Here is a 26,912-nt window from a genome sequence, read left to right on the forward strand (position 1 = left end):
GAACCTTCATTACCGGTCAGACCTGGCTGATTACTCCCCCCAGCAGATATCCAGGTAATTTAGATCACCCATGACAACTACATCCCTTGCCTTAACTGCCTCCGCAAGCTGACCTGAGAATTCGCAATCCAGCTCTTCCCCTTGGTTGGGAGGTCTGTAGTAGACCCCCAGTGTAAAGTCCCTTTCCCCACAACCCCCCTGTATCCTGACCCAGAGCACTTCAGCCTGCCCCTCCTCTGACCCCATCCTGTTAGTTGAGGATGTGTATTGCTGTCTGACGTACAGCACCACACCCCCGCCTTTCCTCCCCATTCTGTCCCGCTTGTATTGTCTATAGCCCCTAATGTTAACCACCCAGTCATGGGATGAATCCCACCAGGTTTCTGTAAGCCCTACTATGTCTGGGTTTGAACTAGCTATCCAGAGGGTGAGTGCCTCCTGCTTATTCCCCATATTATGAGGTATGTCATGTGATAAATTCAATTTTGTTGAAAAACAACTTTGATGGAAAATGTTTGACTAATCTTTCTTCAATCTTTTTCATAGGAACATAGAGAAGTAGGGCTGGAAGGGACCTCCAGAGGTTATCTAGTCTAGCCCCCTGTCTGAGGCAGGATCACCCATATCCAAACCATACTATACAATCCATAGTCCAAACTCTTAACCATCAAGTTAAATTCAGTAGGAAATTTATCTGGGTAAAGGTTGAGGACTTGATCCTACAAAGTAGTCTCAGTGTGTGCTGTTCAATTCTATCTCCTTTTCTACTGTTTGTAAGATTTGAATCTGTACATGGATCAAAGTAAGCAGACTCCTGAGGCCCTACGTCTATTCACCAAGCTCAATAGGAAGGTATAGGAGTCTACAATCACAGATCTATTATAGAAGCTGGCCCTGTAAAATTTCAGGGAGTGTTTAATTTGCTTAGGGGACTGTCTACCTAATCAATAATAGATAATACAGTCTTAAAGACCATAATCTGTTGGTAGTTTCATTTGAGTAAAGCCTATCCATGTTCGTGATGATGATAATTTATCCCTTGGTGTTGGAAAAAAGGGCGCTTATTCTAATTTTTTAGTCACTGGAGGGGGAATCGACAAGAACCATTTCCACATAGTGATCCCTGGTAATGTCTCTGATGGCCAAGAACTCTCAAATTGACAAAAATGCCAAAACACACAAAGATAAAGATACAGATACACTTTTTGTCATACAAGTTGTCATTGGAGCACTGGGAACTATTTTTATAATCAGCATAAATTGAAAGATTGCACTGTTTTTCAAAAGATCTCATGATTTCCATAAAATTTCCTTCACTGACTGATTTAGAATGTGTAATTGTCTTATAAAGTACAGAGTATCTCAGCTGGTTGGGGCTGCACTGAGTTTGACTTGTATATAACCTACAACAAATATTCCTTGTAACGCTTTTAATATAACATAAAATAAAATTAAATCCATTCACATTCTGTCAATAAAATCTCTTAATACAATGAATTGAAAAAATGTTGTCAAAACCTTTTTTAATCATTCAGGATGGTAAAAATTCTACATTTTTACTGGTTGCAATGGAAAAAAAAGTAATACAAATGAAAGTTCTTAGGCGAGCAAGTGCAACTCAGCTAAAATTGGAATGGCTGAGTATAGTCCTAGATTTCATCACTAGGAAGAAATGATTTTTAACAAGTAAAACTTTATAGCAAAATCAACTCTGTAGTTTCAATTATATTTGCTATATATATATACACATACACACTAGGGCTGTATGAAATTTTGCCAGCTGTTTTGTTTTGACACTTTCAACTAGTTTCGAGCTCGAAACAGTGAAATTAAAACAAAACAAAGGGCTTCAAAAAAGCCTCGAAATGAAACAAGGGCAGCTGAAACATTTTAAAAGTTTTGAAACGTTTTGAGTTTCAAAGCTGAATCTGGGCTTGCCTGCAAGGAAACAGAAAGTAAGGAGAGGAAGGACTGTTCTGATATTGACTGTGACTGTTTGGCTGCCTGAGATGCTGTTGGTGCTATTGTGCTGCTTACTAAGTTATTACCTGTTGTCATTTGAAGTTGTGGACCAGGCTGAGGCTGTAGAGGAGGAAGAGGCCTCATTGGGACACACTACTGTATCATGTAGAGGCCCCAGCCTTAACACAGTCACACGTCATGAGTTTTGCTTGTCAGCAGCTTGAGGTGCAGTTTCCCAGAAATCCCTGTACCTATCTCCTTGAAACATGGCAGGCATCATGCCCTCAGAAGGGGCTACCATCCCTGCTGTTTTCATCCAAATCTGCCAAAAAATGCCAAAGTTATAAGCAGTTTTGTGCTTCCCCATTATAGCCTATGGGCGAAATGTCAATACAGTGAAACAGTTTCGACGAAACAAAATGGAACAGTGCTTTGAAACAAAATGCTGTCCCATCAAAATGGTGAAATGGACATTGAAACGAAACGGTCCTGTTTCACACAGCCCTATACATACAGATATACACACACATACATGTCTGTGAGTGTGTGTGTGAGGTGATTCTTAATGTATGAATTTTAAGAACAATGCACTGAACAAAGTAGTAATTGTCTCCCATCTCTGTGTAATTCTGAAGTGTTAATATCCTGAAGCCTATAATTTTAATGGTAAACACAGCATGATTGTGAGTAAATGCTGTTTTATAATAATACTTTTCATGCTGCAGAACCCACCTCCTGTTTTCATATGAGCATTAACCTCATTTGTTGTAAAAGAACACAAGAATTCATGTCTTAAAAGGTAAGTGACAATGGAGCTAGTTTTCAATTCTCATTTTTATTTATTTGTATTTATAAGTCTACACACAAATACACTGTTACAATTTGGGATCCTAAACAGCCTTCATAAAGGAAATAATGCTCACTGTTTACCTTTATATAACACTATTTCCCCATGTCCTTCTATCAATTACTAGTGAAACCTGAAAGAAGTTAATATATCTGGATAAATGAAATACAGGCAGTCCTCGATTTACAACGCTTCGAGTTACAACATTTTGCACTTACAACATTTCTAAATTGACACCGTTTCAACTTTCTGATGTCAGTTTTGACTTTACAATGCTTGATCCGACGCCACGCCATGCCAGCAAATAAGTTTGCTGCGTCGCCCATCTCCCATCTGTCCAAACTTCCTTGGACACTTTCTTTAAGAAAGCAGACAAGACTCCAGAAAAACCTGCAGCAAAGACTCCTAAGAAGACTCCTGCCAGGAGCCCTTCAAAAAGTCCAGCGAAGTCACCTCAAAGAAGTCCTTCCAAATCAATATGATTGCTATTTACAATATAAATACGTTAACGTAGCTATATTACTCATCTATAATTGATTGAGTACAAAATTCTGGGTTATTTTTGGTGAAAATAGGGTATCAGGTCTTGGTTCAGGAACCAATCCCCCATTTATTACATTGTTTCCTATGGGAAAAATCGGTTCCAAGTTACAACGTTTCGACTTAAGACATGGTTCTCAGGAACTAATTGTGTCATAAATCTGAGGACTGCCTGTAATCAAGAGACTAAATATATTCGTAAAACCACACTGGATTGGAAATCCAGTTGGCTTAAGTTCTTTATCACTCAGTAATACTTTGCTTCTTGTAAGCAGCTGTTCAACACTGAAATTCATCACAAGTTATTATATAATTAGGTTAACTGTTAGAAGTTGTAAAAAAACCAACTGCAACTTAATCTGTATTTGCTTGGCACTGATTAATGGTGTTTTTTCATTACTACATTTATACTTGAATGTAAAAACCTTAATTTTGTAGAGTCCAATTAAGCTTAGACACTCACAGATGCACCCTTCCTGTAAATAAACTGCTAACCTGGAGGGAGGAAATGTTTTTCACCACCCTAGGCTGTAATATACCAAGAGATATTTAACTATCAAGACATGTTGGCCAAATAATGCAAGGCTTAATGGTTTAAAGTGCCAATTACCATTTGCAAGATGGGATGCGGTTTCACTGGAAATTGAGGGGGCTGGTATTTTGCAAGCAGAACTCGGGACCTTGTAATCCGAGACAAACAATATGGAAAGGGAACACTAATATCTTTGGCCCTTTGAAAACCTTTAGTTATAGGTCACAAGTGCAGCTTTGATTGTAAAAACCAGTGATGACCCCCCTCCATTTTTCCCTGGCTCTTTAAGGCACCAGGATCCTGCTATATGGCAAAACTCCCACTGATTTCAGTAGGAGTAGATCTAGTCTTAGTGTAAAAACATTCCTGTCAGATCACATAATAAAACAACAGTATAAAGTAATAAGAAACAATTTGGAGTCTGTAATCCTTATAAATCTATCTTTGCATTCTGCTTTGTATCTCTGCCAATTTAATTTAAATTAACTCACATCTGATGTACTGGAGACTTCACAGAATTCGGCATTACAACAACAATAATTGCTTTATAACAGTAACCAAATATAGGACTATGTTTCAATTAAAGGGGCCACTATATTCAATTTAGACATGATAAGACAGTTGCTGAGAGGATAAATACCAATTATTAAAGCGTTTATGGGCCTGTTCTCTAGGTAGCAATTAGTCCTGAAAAGCCTTACTCACAAGAGGTTGCGTCGTGCCTGTTTGAACACAGCCCTGATTGTGGTTAAGAGTACTGGAAGGCTTTTGAATTCACAGGCCTGTAGGATCATCTCTATGTCACCTACTACACTGTACACCTAAATGGTAAACAGAATCTGGTCCTCTGTTAGTTCTTACTAGCATAAGTTGCCTCTTGGACACCCCATGGGACTTTATGGAAGAAGTCCTCATGTCTACAATGGTGTAATTCAGCTGCCAATGGTGGTATTGACAGTTACACCATTGAAGAAGAAGTTAGAAACTGTTAGAAGCTGGCTCCATTAACAATAGTTGCATGAAAGTATGAAGAGAATGGGTGCTATATTTGTGATTCAGAGGCTGAACTTTCTTTCAGAGAAACAGTTAAACTTTGGCAAACTGTATGTAAAAGGGTCCAGAAAAACCTGTATAAATTCACAAATGAGCATATTTATTTTAGAGGCAACGATTTTTGTGAGTGATATCTTTTACTGAACCAACTGCATGGCTGGGATGCATTTAGACAAGATTTCAAATTCATTCTTCAGGTCAATGAAATGCATCACATTTTGAAAGCTTGTCTAAGCCTATCCTAGATATGCATTCAGTCCAATAAAAAGGTAAAAAAATGCTTGCCTCTTACATATGTTCTGGACCAATGTTACTACAACATCACTCCAATACTACATATTTATTCTAGTCACTGACTAATATTAAACTAAGCAAATATGTTGATGTGCATTAAGTTTGACCAGCAGAGGGTTCATAAAGAGTCAATGGACAGGTATAAACAAATAAAAATAGTTTTCTTTTAAAAATGTAATTTTTAAAAAATACTAAAATTATATTAAAAAAAATTAAGTACTCAAAAACTCTAAATTAACCAGTGGACATAATTCCAACATCAATTTGTTTTGGTGACATTTTTGTGAAAGGGATATTATCCAGAATCCTATATCCAGTTAAATGTCAATGATACTAATAAAAGGCAGACAAGACTATACAAAAAAAAATCTGATACATAAACTTGGAACCATATTCAAATTTGCCAGGAAGTCTGTGTGAGCACATGTAAAAGATAAAGACAGCATCACTATTACAGATATGAAGCTATGATTGTGCCATTTTCCATGCTCCAAGGTGAAAAGCACTGTTAATAAAAGGGGAAATGGAGACAAAAAAAGGGAAAGAAATCAAAGAGAACTTTAAGTCATCTCTTTCATGATTAATAGTCTTCAAAAGGCAAATGTTGCATGCACTAGTTCCCCCAAAAGCTAGACACAGCTCTTCCATTTCCAATGCATTCCCTTTCTTTTATTTTCATGAAGACAGGTTTGAGAAAGCAGACCGCTGGGAAGAAATGCTACAAACTTCTAAGTTAGTGAAAGAACTTCCAGCTTCACTAGTATATTCTGGGTAGGAAGAACTGGAAGAAATTATGTTTTTCAGCCTCTGAAGTGCAATAATCAATAGCAGAAGAAGAAAAGCTAAGAGACTGAGAAATATAGAAACGTAGATATAGACATTTGATAAGCGGCCAGACGATGAATCCACTGAAGTAGACAAGGATGTGGGATATAGCTCTAGAAAAGTCCCATTTTCCATGTGTCCTACAAACCCAGATGAAGGGGCAGGTTCTGACATTTTGGTCTGAGTGTTTTAAAAACTGGGAATTGATCTTGAATTCAAAGGCTGTTCAGTGACATAAAGGATGTATTCTAGATCCTTTCATTTTGACATCTCAGTGCAGGTATACCAAGTCACTACACAATCACGTTTATCCTTCAATTCTCAAATCCGGGAGTAATGCAAGATACTGTATCCGTTAGAACTGCAATGAAAAAAAAAGAATATACAGTTAATTTACTATTGTTCAATATGAATTGCTTACCTAATGCACTATTACTTCAAACTTTCCTTTCATTTTTTCCTTAAAGTTGACCTTTGTTTTGTTCGGATTTCCCAAGCAGGGAAAAGAAGTGAAGTTTTTCCCATAAATTATTTCAAATACACCCTTTTAAAGAGAGATCAGTGCAATCCAACAATCTCTGAACTTTGTATGGGAAAGAAGTACTCAACAACAACCCCAAAGCTGTATTTCACTGCTGATGATATCTATATGAAGCCAGTTAAAGCCCTGAATCCAAGCACCCTCAATATTTGTGGGGTGAGGAGAGATTTCATAATACAGATTTGAATTTTTTGCCCAAGGATGTTCCCTATTTATGTCACACAGTCACTTGTGCCAGTTTACGGGATGCTCAACCTGAGCTGTAATGGATGTTATTCCTATTGCTTTCAAGCCTTGCAGGAGGATAGAGTGACCGGGCAAATGCCGTTTCATAATATACAGTGAAAGGTTGCGTTATAATGTGAATTCCTTCATGTCCGGGAATCTTTATCAAAGGCAGGATTTCAGGAACTGACCACACTACAGAATGCAACCAATAAGTCTTAAAACTGAGCTCAGAAGGAATTTATCTTGTAGACAAAACTAAATAAGGAATGAAAAATTCTCCTTAAGAACTTAAGCTTGCAATCTCAAAGTAGAGTTGTTCAGCAAGGTTACAGATAGTAAATCTACTGCTGCTATTACACCCGTGTCTCTCCAACAAATAGAATCTGGGACTTTGCTCATTTAGTTATTTTATACAGGTCTATGGTATGGTTATCTATTTTTTTTAAGATTGAAAAGCAGAAATTAGTCATTAGCATACTGATCCACTGCTGATTAGGTGCCTCAATAAAATACAGTTTTCAGGCAAATCCTTCCCTATGTTCACACCCAGAGGCAAAAATCAGAGCAAACAAATGGGTCTTCTGCTTCAGCAAACTCAAGGTTAGATTAGAAACACCTCTTGGAAAGTACCAGCTTTTAATCTTCATTTTTTGACTAAAGAAAAATACTAGAGCAATTTCTCTGTTTCAGAGAACTCCAGAAAGACCAAAAAGAGTCAGAATGCTTTTGATACTATGGATTCTGGGTTTGTCTTCTGAAACATGTCTGCACCCCTAACAGTTCTAATGTTGTGTGGCACCCTTCAGCACCCTCAGAAGGACCTCATGGCACCCTAGCTGAGAATTACTGGTCTAAAGGAAGCAACTCCAAAGATGCAAGGAAATATTTTGTCTCCAGCCTCTCCAATTTGGATTTAGAGTCTCAGATGCACTCAACAAATCTCAAGAAGTCAGTGTAAAATGTGAGTAGGGAAGAGGCCTGTGCTGGGGTTCCTTTCACCAACTTGCTAAATTATCAGTGCAATGTGCTTCATGAGCATAGGGTGAAGCTTAGTGACCGCTAATATTCTGATTCGGTAGCACTTAATCCCATGGTTGGCTAACTTTGCACTAATATCACAGCTCCACAAGGTACAAGGGGACGGAGAATCAATTACATTTTCTATACACAGTAAACTAATCCCGGCACTGTCTACATGTGCTTTTTTACCATTGGATAGTAACTGAGTCTGACGGGACTATCTGACAGCGCTGTAAATTAGTCTTCAACAGCCCACTTACTGTGCACTCATAGACAATGATGCTTTACTATGCAGTAAATTAGTCTACTGCACAAAGTGCATGTGTAAACGTGCCCACTAGGTGCATCTACACATTCATCAATATGCTGTAATTATGGCGCATTAATTTTAGTAGCTGTAATGACAGGTACCAACTTAATGTGGCGTAACTGGTACTACTGTACATTAATGCAGATGAGCACTTTTTTAGTGATGCTAATGTACGTTAGACTCAATCTGCTGAACATTAGCACCGGTTTTGCCATCGCGCTAACACACAGTAGAATTAGTCTTCTGTGCATTAAGTGTCTTAAGTACATGTGCCCACTGAGTAGCAGTTTACTACATGGATAAACCCTTTGACTTCAATAGGGCTATCTGCAGCATAGGTATCACTTGATACGAGTAGAAGTGGCAGAATCAAGTCCTTAAAATTACTACGTTATTTTGTGGTCTTTTTCAGATGCCACACTAAAGCTTAAGTATCTTGCTATGTTTCCATGAAAGTGTTCCAACACTTTTACCCAGGATGCACTTACCTTATAATTTTACCTTTGAAACTTGTATTTCCTGTCAGTTCTCTTAACTTAATTAAGTATCTATTTCTTCAAGAGGCTGATATTTTCACAGGCTGTGACAAAAGCAGGAATCCATGCTAATGGTCTTCAAGAAAGATGAGACATGTTTCTGCTGGTGCCATTTCTTCTCTGGCAGACTAATAAAGGCCTTAAGAGGCACCTACTAAGAGTGCTAAGAAATCTGCGTTGTAGTCACTATAATCATTTGCATATGGTTATCCATCATGCTTTGCACTGCAAGTTGAATTTGGAGGCTATGCTATATGCCATAAATAGATCTAAGTTTTGTCACTGTTACTTAGATACTAAGTGGTAGATGGAGTATAATGATACCATTCTTTTTCTTCTGTAACCCCAATTTTGTTTCCTATACCTAGATAGCTCAGTCAGAGAATGCATTATAAAGTCTAGGTAGATAAATACACTACCTTTGTTTTACTGTAAAACTTGTTTTATACACAGGCTTCCCAGTGGCTCAAGATGCATCTACTAAATAGTAAGAGGTGTAAAACTGCACCAATGGATTTCAGGTACTAAAGGCTATCATTTTATATGGTATATAACTTTATACTAACTTGTAAAATATATTGGGGAAAAATTGTTTAACTTTGGTTTTACTTTCCCTAAGAACGGTATTTAAAGCATGTCGTGAAATCACTTATAGCAGACCCAGTAGGGAGAGATCCTTTGGTACTATCCTTACCTTAGTGGTTCAAGGATAACTAGTGGAATAAAATGTGCTGATTTCATATTCTGCAGTGAGTTGAGTGTCTTCTAGCAAAGCTTATATATGAAAGCAATTTAGCTCCCTGGCCATGGGAGAAGTAGGTAAGCTCCGCTGGGGGTGGGAAGGGGAGAAGGATCAGGCCCCTCACCAAAATATGACAGAAAAATTGAAATGGTGGGTTTCAATTAAAAAACAACCACTTCAGTTTAGGGGGCATAGAATAAAACCTTGGGAATTAAACCCCCATCACATGTACAAGCACCCTAAATGACTGGGGTAGGCTGGGACTCTTGGCACACTCTGGAGAGGATATGGATCAAGACAGCAATTTCCCTTGCTAGCATAGGCAGCTTCAGTGCAGAAATGGTAGGATGGAGATTTCTGGATGAAGGTGTGTATTTATGTGGTTCCAGAGGAGAAGCCAAATACTAGACCCAGTGGGCTGTCCAGATGAGCTTGTTTGTGTGGTTTGTGGTTCTGCAGATCCATTTGTGGCATTGTAAACCACACACACTGCACATGCAAGCATTCCCTGCACTGCTAATTTGCAGTGCACCAGGGGGTTTTTTGACACCAGGAGATCCCGGTGTCAAAAACACCCATGCCAGAAAAAAGCAGGGTGGCACGCGTGGCAGCAGCATGCACCACCCGAAACCAGAGCCTGACCAACCAGAGTCATGTTCCAGCTGCCAGCCAGACTCAGTGCACCTGCATCACCACCACTGGAGCCCCAGGAGGACCCCTGGTAAGGCTGCTGGGGCCAGCCCAGAGGCTGGACCCAGCCTCCCCTACCCCACCCAGGACACCTTGCCACATGCCAGAGCATGCAAGCACAGGCATTCCTCAGGGACAAGTAGCAGCGGCACAACTACGTGCCACTGCTATTTGTCTCTGGGGAAATGTGCATGCTTATTTGGACATGCCCAATAATGGTAAGCCCCATGCAGTTCTTCCCTATGCCCATGATTTATGAGCAGTTTAGGGCTGGCAAAAACCATAACTTGCCTAACTTTCCTGTGTCAAATTCCTCCAAAAAGAACCCTAGCATCTTTTTTCTTCATGGTGCATTTTGTGCATTTCCATCAGGACAGAGGGCCCAATCCTGTCCCCGCTAAAAACCAATGGGAGATGCAACTGACTTTAGTGATATTACAGCAGAGTTAAATTTGTCCTAGTGCAACAAAATTTTGAGAAAAGACAAGTAAATTGACCAACTGACAAGTAAACTGACCAAGGAGTAAAACAAAATAATGAAGTGAAGTCAGCACTAGTCTTGTCTATGATGGTTTTAGCCTTCTCTTTTGTGAGTTTGTAAAGTTTTTTTGTATAAGGGTAAAATGTGAATTTAAGATGCAGTTACTAGTCCTGAATAACTGTTCACTCAAGCTGTATGCATTTTTCTCAGAGATCTGAGGAAGTGTACTTGGTACCCAAAAGCTTTTCTCTCTCTCTCCCAACTATACAGTTGGTCCAATAAAAGATATCACCCACAAAAAGCTTTGCCCCACCATGTGTAGACACACTAATTCTGGAATAAGTGCTTTGTTTCTGGTTAACTTAACCATTTTCCTGAACAGCACACTGTATAAAAAAAGCTCAATCCCTAAAAGAAAGGCTCTTTGCAGACCAGATGGAGTGCTTGATTACATTTGGACAATCCCATCTTCAGATCATCTTCTCGGGGCAGCTGTGCAGCGTCAATAAAAGGGCAAGGGACTGGAGGGGTCCACGGTCATCAGGCCCAGGCTCCAGCTATCACAAGCCCCATATAATTTCTTTCACAAACTGATGAAGATGCATTTTATAATTGGTAAGGTTTTTGCTGCCTTTCCGTAATCTGACTGTAAGGTTCTCCCAGAAACACAGTCATCTGTTTGCATAGACTGAACTGACTGAAGCTTAGTAAACTAGTGACTTAAAATCCACCTTCACTCCATGTTGGTTTAGCTTTACAGTCCTATAAAGTGTAGAATTAGAAAGTCACCAGATATGACAACTACAAGCAGATCTGTTGCATAACATGGTACCATTCTTTTCAGAGTAAAATAGCCATAGAAAACTAGGGTTGGAAGGGTCATCTAGTCAACCCCCCTGCTCAAAGCAGGACCATCCCCACATTGATTACCCCAGCCAAGGCTATCTAGCTGGGTCTTAAAAACCTCCAAAGATAAAAAGTACACAACCTCTCTGGGTAATCTGTTCCAGTGTTTTACTACCCTCCTAGTTAGAATAAAATTCCTAATATCTACCCTAACCTTCCCTTTCTGCAACTTGAGACCATAGCTCCTTGTTCTCTTATCTGCTACCACTAAAAACCATCTAGCTCCACCATCCTTCAACAGCTATTTTCCTGTCATCTGTTACTCTTGTATTCATCTTCTAAGTGTACTTCCCCACAGACCAGGATTCTAAGTTATTAGCTGTTCACATCTTTCCTCAAATGGCACCAGCCTGAAAGGCTATTTCTTGGGACAACTGAAACAAACTTGTTTCAAGTAATACAAACAACATAAATGAATAAGATACCTGGACAACAAATATCTGTAAAACTTTTATTAAGTGCTAAGCAGTTCTACGAACAAGTTGTGGTCCCACAATTTAGACCAAAGTGAGCTACAGATGAGAGTGCAACAACATATCTCAACAAATTTCAGGGATACAAGTTATAGCCGTATTGGTCTACAAGCAAAAGGAATGATTTCCACCTAGGAGAAATTTTACTACCTATGCTTGAAGAAAGGTGTGCGCCCCCAAAAGCTTACAAATAAAGAATTTGTTTGCAAATATCTAGTTGGTCTAATAAAAGATATCACTTCTACCCAGAGTTCCGATTCCTACAATCTCAACATAACACATAGTAAGCAGGGTACTTTGTCAGATAACCTTGGCTACCCAGTGCTATAAATCCCTTACAATTCAATCGCCTATAACCTCTCTCTCTGCGTATCTTGATGGAGCCATTCTATTTCATCCAATGACCTCAGTGAAAATGCAATTTAATATACCAAATTCACAACCCCTGGGGCCTTACAAGATGAAAAGCAAGGAGCAGAGATAAGTTTAGTAGATTCATTTTCTTCTGAGTCCATCAGTCATTGATCTTATAAAGTTTCTTCAGAGATGGCACCTTGGTTTCTTTCTTGCCTCCTGTGACTATAAAAGTTAAAAGGTATTTTAGATGTCACAAAGGTTTATTTATAAGTGCTCATGAAGAGTGCCAGATCACTGAAAACACATACATTTTAGGTCTGGTTTAACTAATATTTTTGCACCATAAATAGAGCACCAGAAATAGAGATTAGAAGGGTGTATGTAGTTTCTTTTACCCAAGTATCTGAGCAACAGAAGCACACACACTACCAAAGTTTTACAGATGAGAAACTGAGGCACTGCAAAAACTCAGTGGAAGCTAGATGCCTAAATATCTCACCAGTGACCTGAGAAAGAATGTCTTGCATTTGAAAACTTGTCTAACTTTATCCCAACTACATAGTTTGTCCAATAAAAGATATCACCCAAAGTAATATTCTCATATGCATATCTTACCCACAGTTACACAGGAAGTCTAGAGGAGTACAGAATCAGACCAGGCTTCCCAAGTTCCAGGCTAGTTCCATAACCACAGAGCCCCAAGGGGTGGAGGACTCCAATGTGGAGCCCCCATGTGTTTGTTTATCTGTTTGTGTATATATTTTATGAAAGACCCAATGCAGACCACTGGCGGATGCCATCCGTGAGGCTTAGGCTGCGGTGTAAAGGAGGATTGGAGCTGCAGATAGCATCCCCTGGCTTTGGGGCAAGAATGGGCAACCTCCTGCCTAATTAGAACCAATTATGAAACAACAAGGCATGGCAGATGAGTGAGGTAAGCAGTTAGCCAAGGAACAGGTGGACAGGCCAATGGTGGACTGCCCCGAGAAGGCCCCCCGTTACATCTTGTTTATGTACCTTTATGCTGATGGATGAAGTAGGTCAAAATCCATTCTATTTCAGCTCTCATCTGAGCTGGACAATTAGTACTAGATTTGATGTGGAAACCTGTCCAGTAGGAACCAAACTGACAGCAACTATTTCATATTGGCCAATTAGCCATACTGACAGTTTTCAATATAGTCTGGAAAGGTTTTTAAGTGGTGTCCTACAGTGAAAAGCATCTTATTCTGTTACAGAGTCACTAAGGGCATTTTTACGTGTTCTGGGATGCAGCACCAGGCACTTTAATTAGTGAGCCAAGCTAATTAAAACACCTGTGTGTCATGTATCAGTGCCCCTGCGCATCCCCATACTGAAAAAAATGGCAGAAAGATGCTCTGAACTAAATCTCATCAAATGTGTTTTATTTCAAAGTGCCCCACCACCATTTTTTCAGTGCGAGGATGCTGACGCACTTGCCACAGAAGGCTGCCGGCGCACATCAATTTTTGTGCTCCAGCAGACTATTTTCAGAGTATTGGAGCAGGCTCCCCACACATCTATAGGAGCTCTCAGTTACTTTCCTAGCACTGCTGGTTACTTTTAGAACGAGAGTTGGATATAGACCATAGATTGCTTATTTGTATTTCGCTGTTTGTGGCTGGCTTAATTCATTCAGTTGCCCAATAAGGTAACAAAGCTATTCGGCTAGCTTGAATTTGTATTAGGATAGAAATGCTCTGAATAAAGTTTCTCTTGTTGAAACGAATGCATGTTTTGGTAAAATAATTTGCTAATTAAAAAAAGAAAAAAAAAAGAGAGACTAGTATTGGCAAGCTGGTCAACTGCCCAGTCAAGTATTGTCAATTAACGGGTCAATTGACTACCTATTTTTGACCAGTCAATGGTTACAGCAATTTTACCAAACCGCCCCCCTACTTTTTGTAGTTTTATTGAAAGTAATATGATTTTAAAAAAATTTTTTGACATATTTCCCAATGAAAAGTTTGTGCTATCCTGTGTATTGTTCAGACCTACTGGCAATCTTTTACAATTTTTGACTGGTTGAATACCCAACCTTAAAAAAAAACAAACAACGTTTACCATTATCTATAGTGCATTTTTTGCATCTGACATAGCAAAGCCCATCACTTTTTTCTTGCAACACTAAGTTGCTAGGTACAGCTTCCAAGCAAGTTCTACTGGCTATACTCATGTCTTCCCCTCCTGGTCAACAGTTTAAACACTACTCTGGTACACAGCTTTCACAAGAGATTACAATCATGGCAGTTAGGCAAATAACTATGGCCAGTACCAGAGAGCACTGCGACTCTTGAAGCAGACATCTCAAACTGGACTCTGTGCTCTTTTTGATATCAGAGAGATTTAGAACTGGAAGGTATCTAAATAATATTGGTGATTTGGCCCATATTGCCTCAGCAGATCTTGCATTCACTTCATATAAATATTGAGTAATACAGGAGACAGAATAGAGCCACAGCAGATAAGGGCTTTGGATATTAAAGATTAGTGACCTGTAATTATCCTTTGAGTTTTGTATGATGTCAATTTTCTGAGACGGGGGTTCCTTGTGGAACTCCAAAGTATAGTTATTCTCATAGGTATTTAACATTTTACTTTCTTTTTTTGTTAAGGTAAGGAACATCATGCTGATATTTGATTTACAAGTCATGTTTGAGCTAGAGGAATGCACATAGAGTAGTCATACTGAAACAGCACCACGGACACCGATTACTTACTGCCTACAAGTGCAGGCTCTCTGCTTCACTGTAACGATGCCTGCTGAAGAACAATCCAGGAAAGATGGAGCATTCAGCCAGAATACAACCAAATTATGCGACCGCTCAGAGATGGTTTAGAATACTTTATTCAATAAAAGCTAGAGAAGAAAAAGCTGGAAATTGGCCACAACAGAAAATAGGGAGGTATATCTAGTTCATTCCCCTGCCAGAAGGCAAAATCAGCTATCTATTCCTGACAGGTGTTTGTCTAATATTATGATTAGCCCTCATGCTATTCTTGCCAAGACTGACAGTGGTGCTTGAAAAACTACAGCTAGTCATAACTGGTTTTTTTATATTTCTTCTAAATGATGCACCCTTCCTCAGCATAGATCAGGGACGGGCAATTATTTCGGGTGGAGGCTGCTCACCAAGTTTTGGCAAGCTGTCAAGGGCCACATGGGTAGCCCCACCCCTTGACAGGTGTCCACCCCGTGGTCACCATCTTGGGACCAGAAGTCCCACCCCCAACCTCTGACCTTTGCCACAGGAAGTCCTTCCCCTTGCCCCTGGAAGTACTCCTTTGGGGAAGAGGGTTTGCCATCTTAGGGGAACCCCCCCCCCCCCCGCCGAAACAGATTGCATACTAAAAACCAAACACCCATAATAATTTTTTTTAACTTAAATTTAAAAATATTTTTGTCCCGATTTGTGTGCATTTGTGGTATATATGCAGAAGTGATTGCATATGGGGCTTTGTGGGGATGTGTAGATGTATGTGTATGGGTATGGATGTGCGTATGGTAGCCATGTAGCGCAGAGTGGCCAGCAGGCAGGCAAGAAAGTGGGGAAAGCGGTGGAGCGGGGAGCAGAAGCCAGTAGGAGCGTGAGGCCTGCACCAATGTCCCGGGGCCGGCACTGGTGGAGCCCAGAGTGGGGAGGTAGAAGTGGGGGGTGCAGGCTGGCAGGGGTCTGCAGAGCTGGGCTTGGCTGCACCAGCAAGGAGAGCGGGTAGCTGATTGGCTGCAGAGAGCCCATGCTGGCCCGGAACCCTGTGCTCCTGCCTCCCATCTCTGGGCTCTGCCAGTGCTGGCCCTGGGACACTGGTGCAGGCCCCACACTCCCGCCCAGCTCCCTTGCACCCATTCAGTCCCAGTGCCCCCACCCCAGACCTATGGTACAGGCAGAGACCAGCGTGTATCCCTGACCCTACACACCCCAGTGGGAAACAAGCTGGTGCTCAGTGCAGGTGGGAAAGTGGCCACCCCGCTTCCTGTGGCCAACTTTGTGGCTTTCTGCTGCTGCCACTTGCAGCCTGCATGGGGCTGTCCTGCATTTCTGCCTTGTCAGCAGTGATGGCAATGGAGAGCAGGCACAGGCAGAGCACTGAGCGGCTACAGCATGAGGTGCCAGCCACGGGGAGGGGAAGCGGCTGCTTTTCCCCCTGTGCTGAGTACCAGTTAGCTTCCCGCTGCCAATGCTAGCTTGGGCCCCACGCCCACTCTGGGCTTGCCCATCAGGGCTGAGCCTCAGCAGCAGCAACCAGGCAGAAGCTGATGCTTGGTGCAGAGAAAAGCAGCCCCGACCCCACTCTCTGCCGCTGGGCAGCGTTTGCTGCGGCTGCCTGCCTGGAGCTCACATTGCACTAGGCTGCAGTGCGGCTGCTTCACCGCCACCTCTGTGCTGCCCAGCGTGGCAGCAGTTACTATGTGGAGCAGCCACAGGGCAGCACAGAGGCAGCAGTGAAGCAGCCACACTGCAGCCAAGCATGCTGTGAGCTCTGGGCAGGCAGCCGTTAACAAAGGTCCTCAGTGCAGGAGAAAAGTGGCCGCTCCACCTCCCCATGGCCAGTGCCCCATGCTGCAGCCACTGGGAGCCTGCCTGGGGCTGCCTGTGCCTGCTCTCTGTTGCCACCACTGCCCCACGGGGCGACAGTGATGTGGCAGAGATGCAGGCTGCAAGTGGCTGCAGCAGGAAGTGCCAGCCATTTTGGGGGGGGGGGAAGGGGTGCTTTTTTCCCCCCCATGCTGAGCACCAGCTTGTTTCCCACTGCCGCTGCTCAGTCCAGACAGGCGAGCATGGGGCATACAGGGTCAGGGCTGCATGCTGGTCCCTGCCTTGACCACAAGGGTCGGGCAAGGGCACTGGAAGTGAGTGGGCATGCAGGAGTCAGCAGCAGCCAGGAGCACGGGGCCTGCACCAAATGTCTCAGAGCAGGGCAGCAGGGCCACATGCCAGCAGGGTCCAGAGCAGGGCAGCAAGAGCACAGGGTCTCAGCCACCAATGGCTCTATGGAGCCAGGTCGGCTTTCCACCCTCTCCCTGCTGATGCAGCCCAGCCCAGAGCCCAGACCTTTGTTAGCCCACACTCCACACTCCTACCGTTCTACTCTGGGCCCCTCTGCCACTGGCCACGGGAGACCAGCACAGGCCCTGCACTCCCACACGCTACTCACTTCCATTCCCCCACTGCTTTCCCCCTAGCTGCATGGCTAGACTGTGGGACTCAGCAGGAGCTGGCCCAGCCTGTGGACTGCATTTGCCCACCCCTGGCATAGATCCTCTTAGCACAACCCATGGGGAAATAGGATCCATTCAATGCAGAGGACTACTTAATGAACAAACTTTAGTATTTTGTAGTTTATGACAGCTAACAAGATAAAGAGTCCCACATGGTTTGGCTGCAGATTAAATTAGGCTGCATTGGTCTGTTTGCTTTTTGCCCTAGGCTTGAAAAAGAAGAGACTGAACTTGCCGCAGAGTCTTAAGTATACTTAAGCCTGCCTGTTCAAAGAGGGTGAAGTGCATAGGAGTACTCTCTGACAGGGCAGACTATCCATTGATCTGTACATGTTAGAATCATTTATACCAGTGCACAGTAAATGCAAATCATTACTATTCTGAATTATATTGCACTTTGTTTGGGTGCAGAGAATTAGTGCATGGTAAGTCAGGATCAGATCTGGCATATATAAAGCTTCGTGGTTTCGTAAGGAAAGAGAGAAGAGAAAGCAAAGAAAATAAGTAAAATACTTACTGTCAGGAAGGTATCAAGATTCAACCTGCAGAACTCAGATGTCAAATAGCCGCAATAAAGCTGTAGTTTGTTCTCTCACACAGAGTTAAAGGGATGATTTCCAGGAAGGAATGCTGAGGAAAGTGCCTATAAAAGAGTAGATCCAAACTCAAGAGTTTAGCAATGACTAGAGGGTCAGAGAAGAGGCAGCTAGTCATGAGAAGTCTGACTTTTAGTGTTCTAAAGGGCAGAAGGGACAAACTGATTGGGACCCTCATGTATTATGTATTTCTGACAACAGCATCTTTCTACTATTTATCTACAACATTATGGTTATAAAGTGGGGAAAATCCCCTTTAAAATTAATTCCTGCTTTACCACCATTTCAATCTACCCTTCATGTCTTCCCTTTTAAAGCAGTGAATAAGGTCACTAAGAGCTACTGACCTTTGACATGGATGCTTTGTTCATATCTCAATAATTATTATGGTAACCTCCATAGGCCCTGGCCCCAATACAGTAGGAGCTGTAAAAAGAAAATCTATATCCCAAAGAGCAAGTACAAGTGGTCTTACCTTGAAAAGTTCATTGTCAAGTGCAATGCATATGCAAGGGCAGAAACAGATTTTGAGCAGAAATATTAATCACACATCACAGATCAGGACTTAGCAATATGATTAAGTTTATTGTGCGTGGGGAAAGATTACAACAAAAGCAGTGCCACTTTCAAAGAGTTCCTCCGCATAAGAAAGGGGGAAAAAAAACAAAAGGGAAAGAGAATGAGAAAGACTCTTACATGATCATTATACATCTCAAAACTCTACCTTTTCATTTGGTTTGAACTACATTAGAAAAAAAACAGTCCTCTAGGGATGAATGTTAATGCATTGTTACATTGCTTTTATCCCTTCTATCACTGAATTGCTTATGTTTTAAGCCTGTCCAAATTCAATAAAGAAAATAATCTTGCGCAACAAGAACTGCTGATAAGCATGTTACTGAAATCCAAATATTTTGATTACATTTCTTACACTGATGTTCTACCCAAAATGAATCCTACTGCATCCTGGAAACTTCCCCCCAGCCCCATTCAGGAGCCAAACAACAATGCCCCAGCTAAGCTACCCGTAAGGAAACAGGCAGGCTTCATATAGCATCCCTACTAAGAACATAACACGGAGAGATTAAAACTGCAAGGTGCTGAGTGCCCTCAGCTCCTGGCATGTCTCAGAAACAAAGGTTCTGTACTATCAGAAAAAAGCAACTCTCTAGAGGAGAAAAAGCCAAGTCTGTGCAAAATGGACATTATCTTCCAACAAGACAAATATAAATGATCATGCTTCAGCTCCAACTCTCCTTTGTCTCCGCAGGACTTTAACTGGTATTTTTCATAGTAAATGCTGCACTTACTCATTTATTCCATACAATATACAATGGGTCCCAGACACCTACAATGATTAAACATGCTGGAATTGCAATACAAAAAAAAAAAATGTATATATATATATATATACACACACACACACACACACACACACACACACAGAGCTAGTTTATTTAAATCCATTTGTTCAAATTCAAATAGCACATATACATATTGAGATGGAGAGGGCTGAGATATTAGTTACATTTGCAGAATGTAGAAATATTTAGACCAGGAGATCAGAAAGCTGATCTAGAAGAGGCCCTTTGAGTAAGCTGTATCACACACTTATTCTGCCTTCTAATATCCATTTACTGCTTTTAACAGCTATTCTCAAAGGACTCAACTGGACTCTGCTAGTTTAGCAGAGTCCATTACTAAGGGTTCCAATTTGGGGCCCTGTCCCTATTGTGACACAAAACTACACTTCCTCAATGAGCAGGTTCACCCACAGTCCCAGCTTAGCTGGGGGACAGGCAGGTGGGGTATGATTCACTCATCCTCCCTGCACCCCTGGGGAAGTAAATTGAGAATGCTCAGAAAACATTCTATCTGCTCCTGACTACTGTGCCCTCCCATGCACAGCTAAGGGGGATCCTGACTGTTGTACTATTCCCACTGCAGGTATTTTCATGAAAAGCTTCCTTTTTCCATTTTTAAACAACTAGAATTTTCAACAAACAAACAAAATGGAAAAAACAACAGACATACCTCAAAACACCGTGGTGAGAGGGGGGAGTTGTTTTGTTTTGTGTTTTGGTAAGCCCAATTTGAGAAGTCTTCTTTTTAAGAATGAACATTTCAGAAGAAGTGAAAAACAAAGTTTCCAGTGAAAATATAATTTTCTGTGAAAAAGCATTAAATCCCAGCAAAACACCACTTCTTAGTGAATATTTTTTAGTGAAATAAACCCTATTTAAAAAAAAAAAAAGGCTCTGTCTGAGATTTCCCTTTAAGGTGCAATCTGGATCAGATTCTGTCCTCCTCACATGGAGAAAGAAGTTTTTACCGAGGGCTCAGTACCATTGATATTGTTAGTATAGGGGCTGCCCAGTGTGAAACAGGTGACATAGTTCGCTCTCTCATAGTCAAATTAAATTCTCTTAGGATGCCACTTGCTGTAAGGTTTATGTCCCCCTCTTCCTGTATATGACACAAACACAAACCAGCATACCTTCCTGTTCCCATCCAAATGTCTTACACCTTAGCAGGTAGCTCTCTTTGGAACAGATGATACCTGGCTATATAAAAGGGAATAGGCAGAAGAGGCCCATGAAAGGATCAGATAAGTATTCCAGCCAGGCAATAAGCAGCTAGGACAGCCCCATATCCCCAGGCTCCAGCCACTCACTGACCAGCTACACAAGTGGAAGAAATATGCACCTCTCAACAGAGTACAAATCACAAGCAGGAGTAATCTGAGGGCTCTGGCAGGCTTTCTGACTCTCAGGCAGAATTGCCTCCTGGTGTTCACATCGGTCAGCCTGGTTTCCCAGCATCATTTCCTACAGGCTACTCCTACATGATAAAAAAAAAAATCAAGCCCTTACACCAGCTGTTCTTATTAGGGATCCTTATTCACATTCCATGGGCATAATAGTACTTTTTCCACATGTTCACTTATGCGGTTAAAGATTTTCAGAACTGAGTTCTTATCCTGAATTGATTCTAAAGCCAAATTGTGGTTTAATTCTGCTCCACTGGGCAGATACAAAAACAGATCTGCTCACCCTCATTTTCAAAGGATATAGTCTTAGGATCATATCATATCATCAGTTTACAGCAGCACTCCCGGGTAAAATTAGTGCAGGACTTGGCTAAAAAATAAAATAAAATAATGGCCTTTAATTCCTTTGACCAATTCCATAATTAAGTACTTAATGAATGGGAGTATGAATTAATTACTAGATGGCTCACAAATAAAAATAAAGCATCATGACAAAGCAAACTACAAGAGGTATTACAGAATCAATGAGGTATGCAAAAATAGACCCATCTCAGACCACAACGTTTTAAGCTGTATTCCCTTTGGTTTCCTTAAAAAAAAAAAATGATGGGACAATATAGCCCTAGAGCCTCAAGTTGGACAAGCCAGTTTACAGAATTTTTTCTTAATGTACCATTAAGTTTGAGAAATTATTCTCCTTACAAAATACTAACCCAGCACAAGAGAATTTGCTGAGAATTCAAATGCCAAGTCCTTTTTTTACTTTAATTCTCTGCACTGTATCCCTGTACATTTTCCTAATCCAGGTGAAATCTCCCACATTGTGTCCCATATCAGAGTGGCCAAAGGTGACACTTTCTAAAATCCTCCCCTCCATCTTCTTAGATATAGAAGAACTCCCACCCTCCCATCATTTCTCCTTTTCCCCATGCCCTTCATGCAGACCACATCACCAAGAATATTTAGTATGGCAAGATTCAAGATGGTTCTAGAAAGTGGGGTCACTCTCTATACCATTACCACAAGATGTGCAAAAATGATAGGAAGTTGTTCACCATTAACACAGAATCCTGTCTTATCGGGGGGCAGGGAGGGGGGGGTAAGGGGGACGGGATAAAACAGGACACACACACACACACACACACACACGACATCTGGTACTGGATGCAGCTCACCATGAGGTGGCTTTAATCCAGGAGGATGGAAATAAAGAAGAAAGCAGCATAGTGTAAACTGGGACTCCAACTCATAAAACATATGGATCAGTGGAACTTGTAACAAGCTGTGTCCCTCTCAAGTTGGGATCATCAGCCACAAATGGATTCATCAGGCATCTGACTAGACCTTTTATGTGTACACCATGATCCGGAGAGTTGGTCATTGCCTACCTAATTCAGACTAACAGGGTGTATAGAGGTCTTACCTGCCTGCACACAGTCCAGCTTATCTTGCTGGGATCCTATGAACCCAGCTGACTTCCTGCCCTTTGGACAGGGGGCTGGACTCGATGATCTCCCGAGGTCCCTTCCAGCCCTGATGTCTATGAAATCTATGAAATGCAAACTACTTCATTGTTTTCAAACTAGCATATGAAAACAGGCATTCTTTTAAAGGTAAGGTGATACTGTACAGTGAAGTATAATGAATCAAAACATAACACAGAAATGTAAGTGGGTGAGGCTGGCCTTGGAGTGACAAAGTGGGCATGCCAAAAGAAGCAGAGTTTGTACCAAATTTATGAAGCTGGAGTAGCAAACAGGGCTGAAATGTATCCTTCTTTCTTAGCATTACTGTGGCTCTTAGGAGTGCAAGTCATGGCTCAAGATCCCATTTGCCAGGTTATGTGCAAACACAGAACAACTCTGTAAATAATCCTTGATCTACAGAGTTCACAAGCAAAGACAAGAAACCACAGACAGACAGACAGACAGACAGACAGACAGACAGACAGACAGACAGACAGACAGACAGACAGACAGACAGAGGAACTCAAGGAAACAGAGAAACAACAGTGGTCACCATCAAGGCACTGGTCTGTGGGAAAGAGCAGTCCACCTGTTGTAGTTTTCTTCTTTTTACAGGCAGCATAGCAAAAGAGAATTTTAAGGAGGGGTTTGAAGGAGAATAATGAGTTCCCTATTTGAAATTTTTAACCAGAAGGAGATGGAGCTTGGTAACTTAGGCAAGAGCAGGAGCTGACCCTTTAAACTGAGGAAAAGATGATAGGTAGCCTCTGATAGTGAAGACATGCAGCTTATTTCTGAAGCTAAAGAGAAGGCAGAGGAAGAAGAACAGTGTGTGGTGCAGGGAGATGTGGTCAAGGTGTCAAGCTAGGAAAATTATATTTGCAGAACCATTCTGTATGTATTTTAGGAAGGCAGGATCATGCTTGTCAAACAAAGCTAGAGAAAAGGATGTAGCAGCCATTGAGATACGAGAGAATGAAAGTCTGGAATTTCCTGCCTTTTTAGCATTTAAATTCCAAACCGGATTCCTGTCATAAACGTCAGATTTTGTAGCATCTGATAGATGCACACTGCAGTTGGGTTTATTCTTTTTTAGCCTTCTTCTCCACATGGTTTGGATGCCAAAATAGGGAACTGCATTCTCTGATGCCTTATCAAAGAATCTTATTATTAATCATCAGAATATTATTATTGGTATTTCATTTTGGGATCCCTATTATGGACCAGGATACTCTGCAGACACAGTTTACTGATTTCAACCTCTTGCATCTATAAAGATTAATGCGTGCAAATGCTAACAACTTTCTTAGGTACTTGTCCTTACAGTGATCTTGCTGGAATAACCTTGAATGTCAAAACAGGCCTGTCCTGTAGTTCCGAATCCTCATTATTCCTCCCGCTGAGTACTATGCACACTAGCAACCACAACCACCAAATACAAGAGACTGCACCAGGTGGGTCTGCAGATGTGGAGCAGAAGGAGGTATAGGACACATGTTTGCCTCTGGGTCCTTTAAGTCACACAATAGTACCCTGTGGAAGCAATGAAGGTATCAGCAGTGCCATCAATCCTACAGCCTCTAATATGGAAAAATCCTTTAAAATAAAAACATCAGGGGATCTAGGTGACTCCAGGCCTTCATTCTTCTCAACTCATTCTGGTAGGCAGAACTAAGATGATGGCCAATTTGAATATAAAAAAGAAAAGTCACAGTTATAAAGGGGTCATACTTCCTCATAATTCAGTCATAGCATTTTTCTCAGAATGAAATGATGAGTAAGTACCATGTACAATGTGCTATAACTGCCTACAATATTCTAAATGTGAGTCTATTATAAGCACATTCTACTACATTAAGCTGAATTCAGGGGAAATTATAGTAATAAGATTTATTAGGCAGCTCATAATTTTCTTTGCTTCCCTAAGCGTTGTTAAGCAATTTGCCAAATGTTTAGCTTTTGAACTACTACTAATAACCTCTCTCTCTCTTCCGCCTGTCCTGTTGCAATGCAGGGGCAGTGAGAGTCCCCCTTCCCAGCTTTATGACCCAGGCTTCATTACCTCACATTAAATATTCTCCAGTAATGATAATATGGACTTTTACTAAGGAAGGAAGTGATTGGAAAGAAGACAATTTTCTGTGGATACATCTGCATATTTCTTATATTATCCAAGCATGTTCCTTTTGCCTTGGAGCTTGATGAAACTAAACAGCAAAATCCCCAAAGAAATCAAACTCTTTTCCTTAGCATCACCACAAAAGAATAATGCCTGGTAGCAACCTTTACTGTATTCATAGCTCCAAAATATGTAGGTATAGTCAGTCATCAATCCAAGTTTTTGAACTCTAAATCTTTTGTTTTATAGGATCTTTTAAGATTATTAACCAACATGTTTCTGTATCCTTCCTATTCTGAAAACATCACATTTGTGGATACAGTCCCAGTGATTTTAGAGAATCCTCTAGTGCCTGACTACAAGAAAAACAACTCCTTTGAAACAAAATATATATATATATTTGATTCAAGTACTTTGACAATTCAAGAAAAAGCCAGTAAGGGCAAAAATTGTCCCTGCCTTACCACAGGAAAAAACATATTTGGAACAGCAAGAATATGAGTAAACAACAAACAAGTGACACAGTCTCAATCTCCACTCATTTTTCAATAGGCTGGGAATGACACTACTCCCTTTCTTACTACCACAGCTTAAGTTTCCTGCATAAAATGAGAAAACAGAGGAGGCTTTCCCTTTTTATACCATGACATCCAGCATTCAAGGACCGTATTAACCTTTAGACAGAAAGCAGGGTAGGGATCCACCTGACAGCTTACTGAATCAGAGATGCACAAGCTTTTGCCAGCGCTCTGATTCAGTTAGTTTAGAGATGCAATTCTCAGCCAGGCTGGTGCTGTGGCTCCCTGGGCTGTTCTGGGATCTTTTCAAGGGTGCCAGGGGATGCCGTGCAATGCTAATCCGTATGAAACACGTGAAACAAAATAAACCCAGAGATTTTCAAGCAGGAATCCAGCGTTAAAAGCAGAAAGGCCACCACAAGGCAGAACAAGTTCTTGGTGACCAAGCAGCTCCAGTATTTTTCTGCAGTCGAAACATCAGTGAAACTGAACAGCTCCGCTTCCGAGGGGCGCCTCCCAATCTAACAGGGGGCGCCTGGAGCCTAGGAAGGTTGGGGGCCCCCGTGCGCTCCCGGGGGGCATCTCTGCCCTGCCTTCTGTATTCCCTTGGGCAATATTTCGCTGCCAGCAGAGCTAGCGAGCTGGTATCACCGAGCTACGCGTGACGGCAAGGGGCAGCAGTAAACTCTCAGACGGAGCACCTCTCGCAGGCACAACCTGGGCTTGGTACCGTGACCATAAGCCGCACAGCCTGAAGCCTGACATCTGAGCGGACACATCACACACACCTGACAAGCCAGAGAGGCTCCAAGCCCCCGGCGGCACCGTTTTTCTCTTGTAAACGAAGAGCCCGGCCCTGATCTCAGGGACATGAGAAGCAAGGAGGGAGTTTGACTTCAGCGCTAGATTTCAGAGGGCGCCTCCCAGCTCTGCCGCTCTTTTGCCCCCGAAATGATCTCTTAGCCCCTGGGACAAGCCAACCCCCCTCTCCCCCCGCTCCGTGCTGCCGCCGACCCCGGCCCCCGGCACTGGGGGAACAAGCAGCTCTGATGAGAAGGGGAAGGGAAGGGGTGCCTGCCTGCCCGGCTCGGGCCGCGACCCCAGCGCGCACTAACCTGCTCCGCGCTCCCCCGACCGCCTCCGCCGCCCGGCGCCTCAGCGCGACTGAGCGCGGCTCCCGCCCGCCAGCCCGCCGGGGAGGGGGCTCCGCCAATCAGCGCCGGCTGCGCCGCGCCGCGGCTCTGGGGCGGGGCGGCTCCCCCCTCCTGCCCTGCCCGGGACCCTGCTCCCCCTGTTCTGGCGGGAGGGACACACGTGGGAACCCCTCTCCTTCTTCTCCGGCATCACATAGATAGATAGAGAGATAGATATTCTTCCTTTCTTTCTACATGGGATAGGCAGACAGGTGACAATCCCTCTCCCTCATCTATCTATCTATCTAATGCAGGAGGAGAAGGAGTGGGATTGTCACCTGTCTGCCCTTCTGTCTGTCTATCCCATCAGGAGAGGGAGAAAGCTAGCTAGCTAGCACAAGACAGCTAGCTTTCTCCCTCTCCTCCTGCATGGGATAGACAGATAGACAAAAAACCTGGCTCTCTCCCCTTCACGGGATGGATGGATGAGGACCCTGCTCCCTCTCCTCCACGGGAGGGCAGGCCGGCAGGCAGGGGAGAATCCTTCTGTCCACTCTTGCTCCCCCGCCGCGGGTGCGCACATGCCAGTGAGGGCCTCTCTCTTCTCCACGCAGCTCCCCGTCTCCTTGCTGCCAGTTCCTTTGCCCTTCCTTGTAGCATCCCTCAGTCTGTATAACCTCCCCCAGCCATGCTTCTGCTCTCTGTTAATCCCTCCTGCACATCCCCTTAAT

At 42.3% G+C, this 26,912-nt stretch overlaps 1 protein-coding gene across 1 annotated transcript; it reads right to left on the reverse strand.

Moving 5' to 3' along the window:
- Nucleotides 1-4,481: 4,481 nt before the first annotated feature.
- SERTM1 (serine rich and transmembrane domain containing 1) lies at nucleotides 4,482-26,234 on the reverse strand. Its single transcript, XM_019530061.1, has 3 exons — nucleotides 26,164-26,234; nucleotides 18,097-18,222; nucleotides 4,482-6,414 (listed from the first exon to the last, which is right to left on the reverse strand). The coding sequence occupies exon 3, from the start codon at nucleotides 6,225-6,227 to the stop codon at nucleotides 5,904-5,906; it is 324 nt and encodes a 107-aa protein (XP_019385606.1). The 5' UTR covers nucleotides 6,228-6,414; nucleotides 18,097-18,222; nucleotides 26,164-26,234; the 3' UTR covers nucleotides 4,482-5,903.
- Between the last annotated feature and the right edge of the window lie 678 nt (nucleotides 26,235-26,912).

This window comes from Crocodylus porosus, unplaced genomic scaffold, assembly GCF_001723895.1.
Source record: "Crocodylus porosus isolate Cpor-Errol unplaced genomic scaffold, CroPor_comp1, whole genome shotgun sequence".
In the NCBI taxonomy this organism is placed as follows: domain Eukaryota; kingdom Metazoa; phylum Chordata; order Crocodylia; family Crocodylidae; genus Crocodylus; species Crocodylus porosus.

What these genes read in the sequence shown, in the direction of transcription:
- SERTM1 (XM_019530061.1), bottom strand. Translation starts at nt 6,227, where the DNA reads ATGTCAGAACCTGCCCCTTCATCTGGGTTTGTAGGACACATGGAAAAT.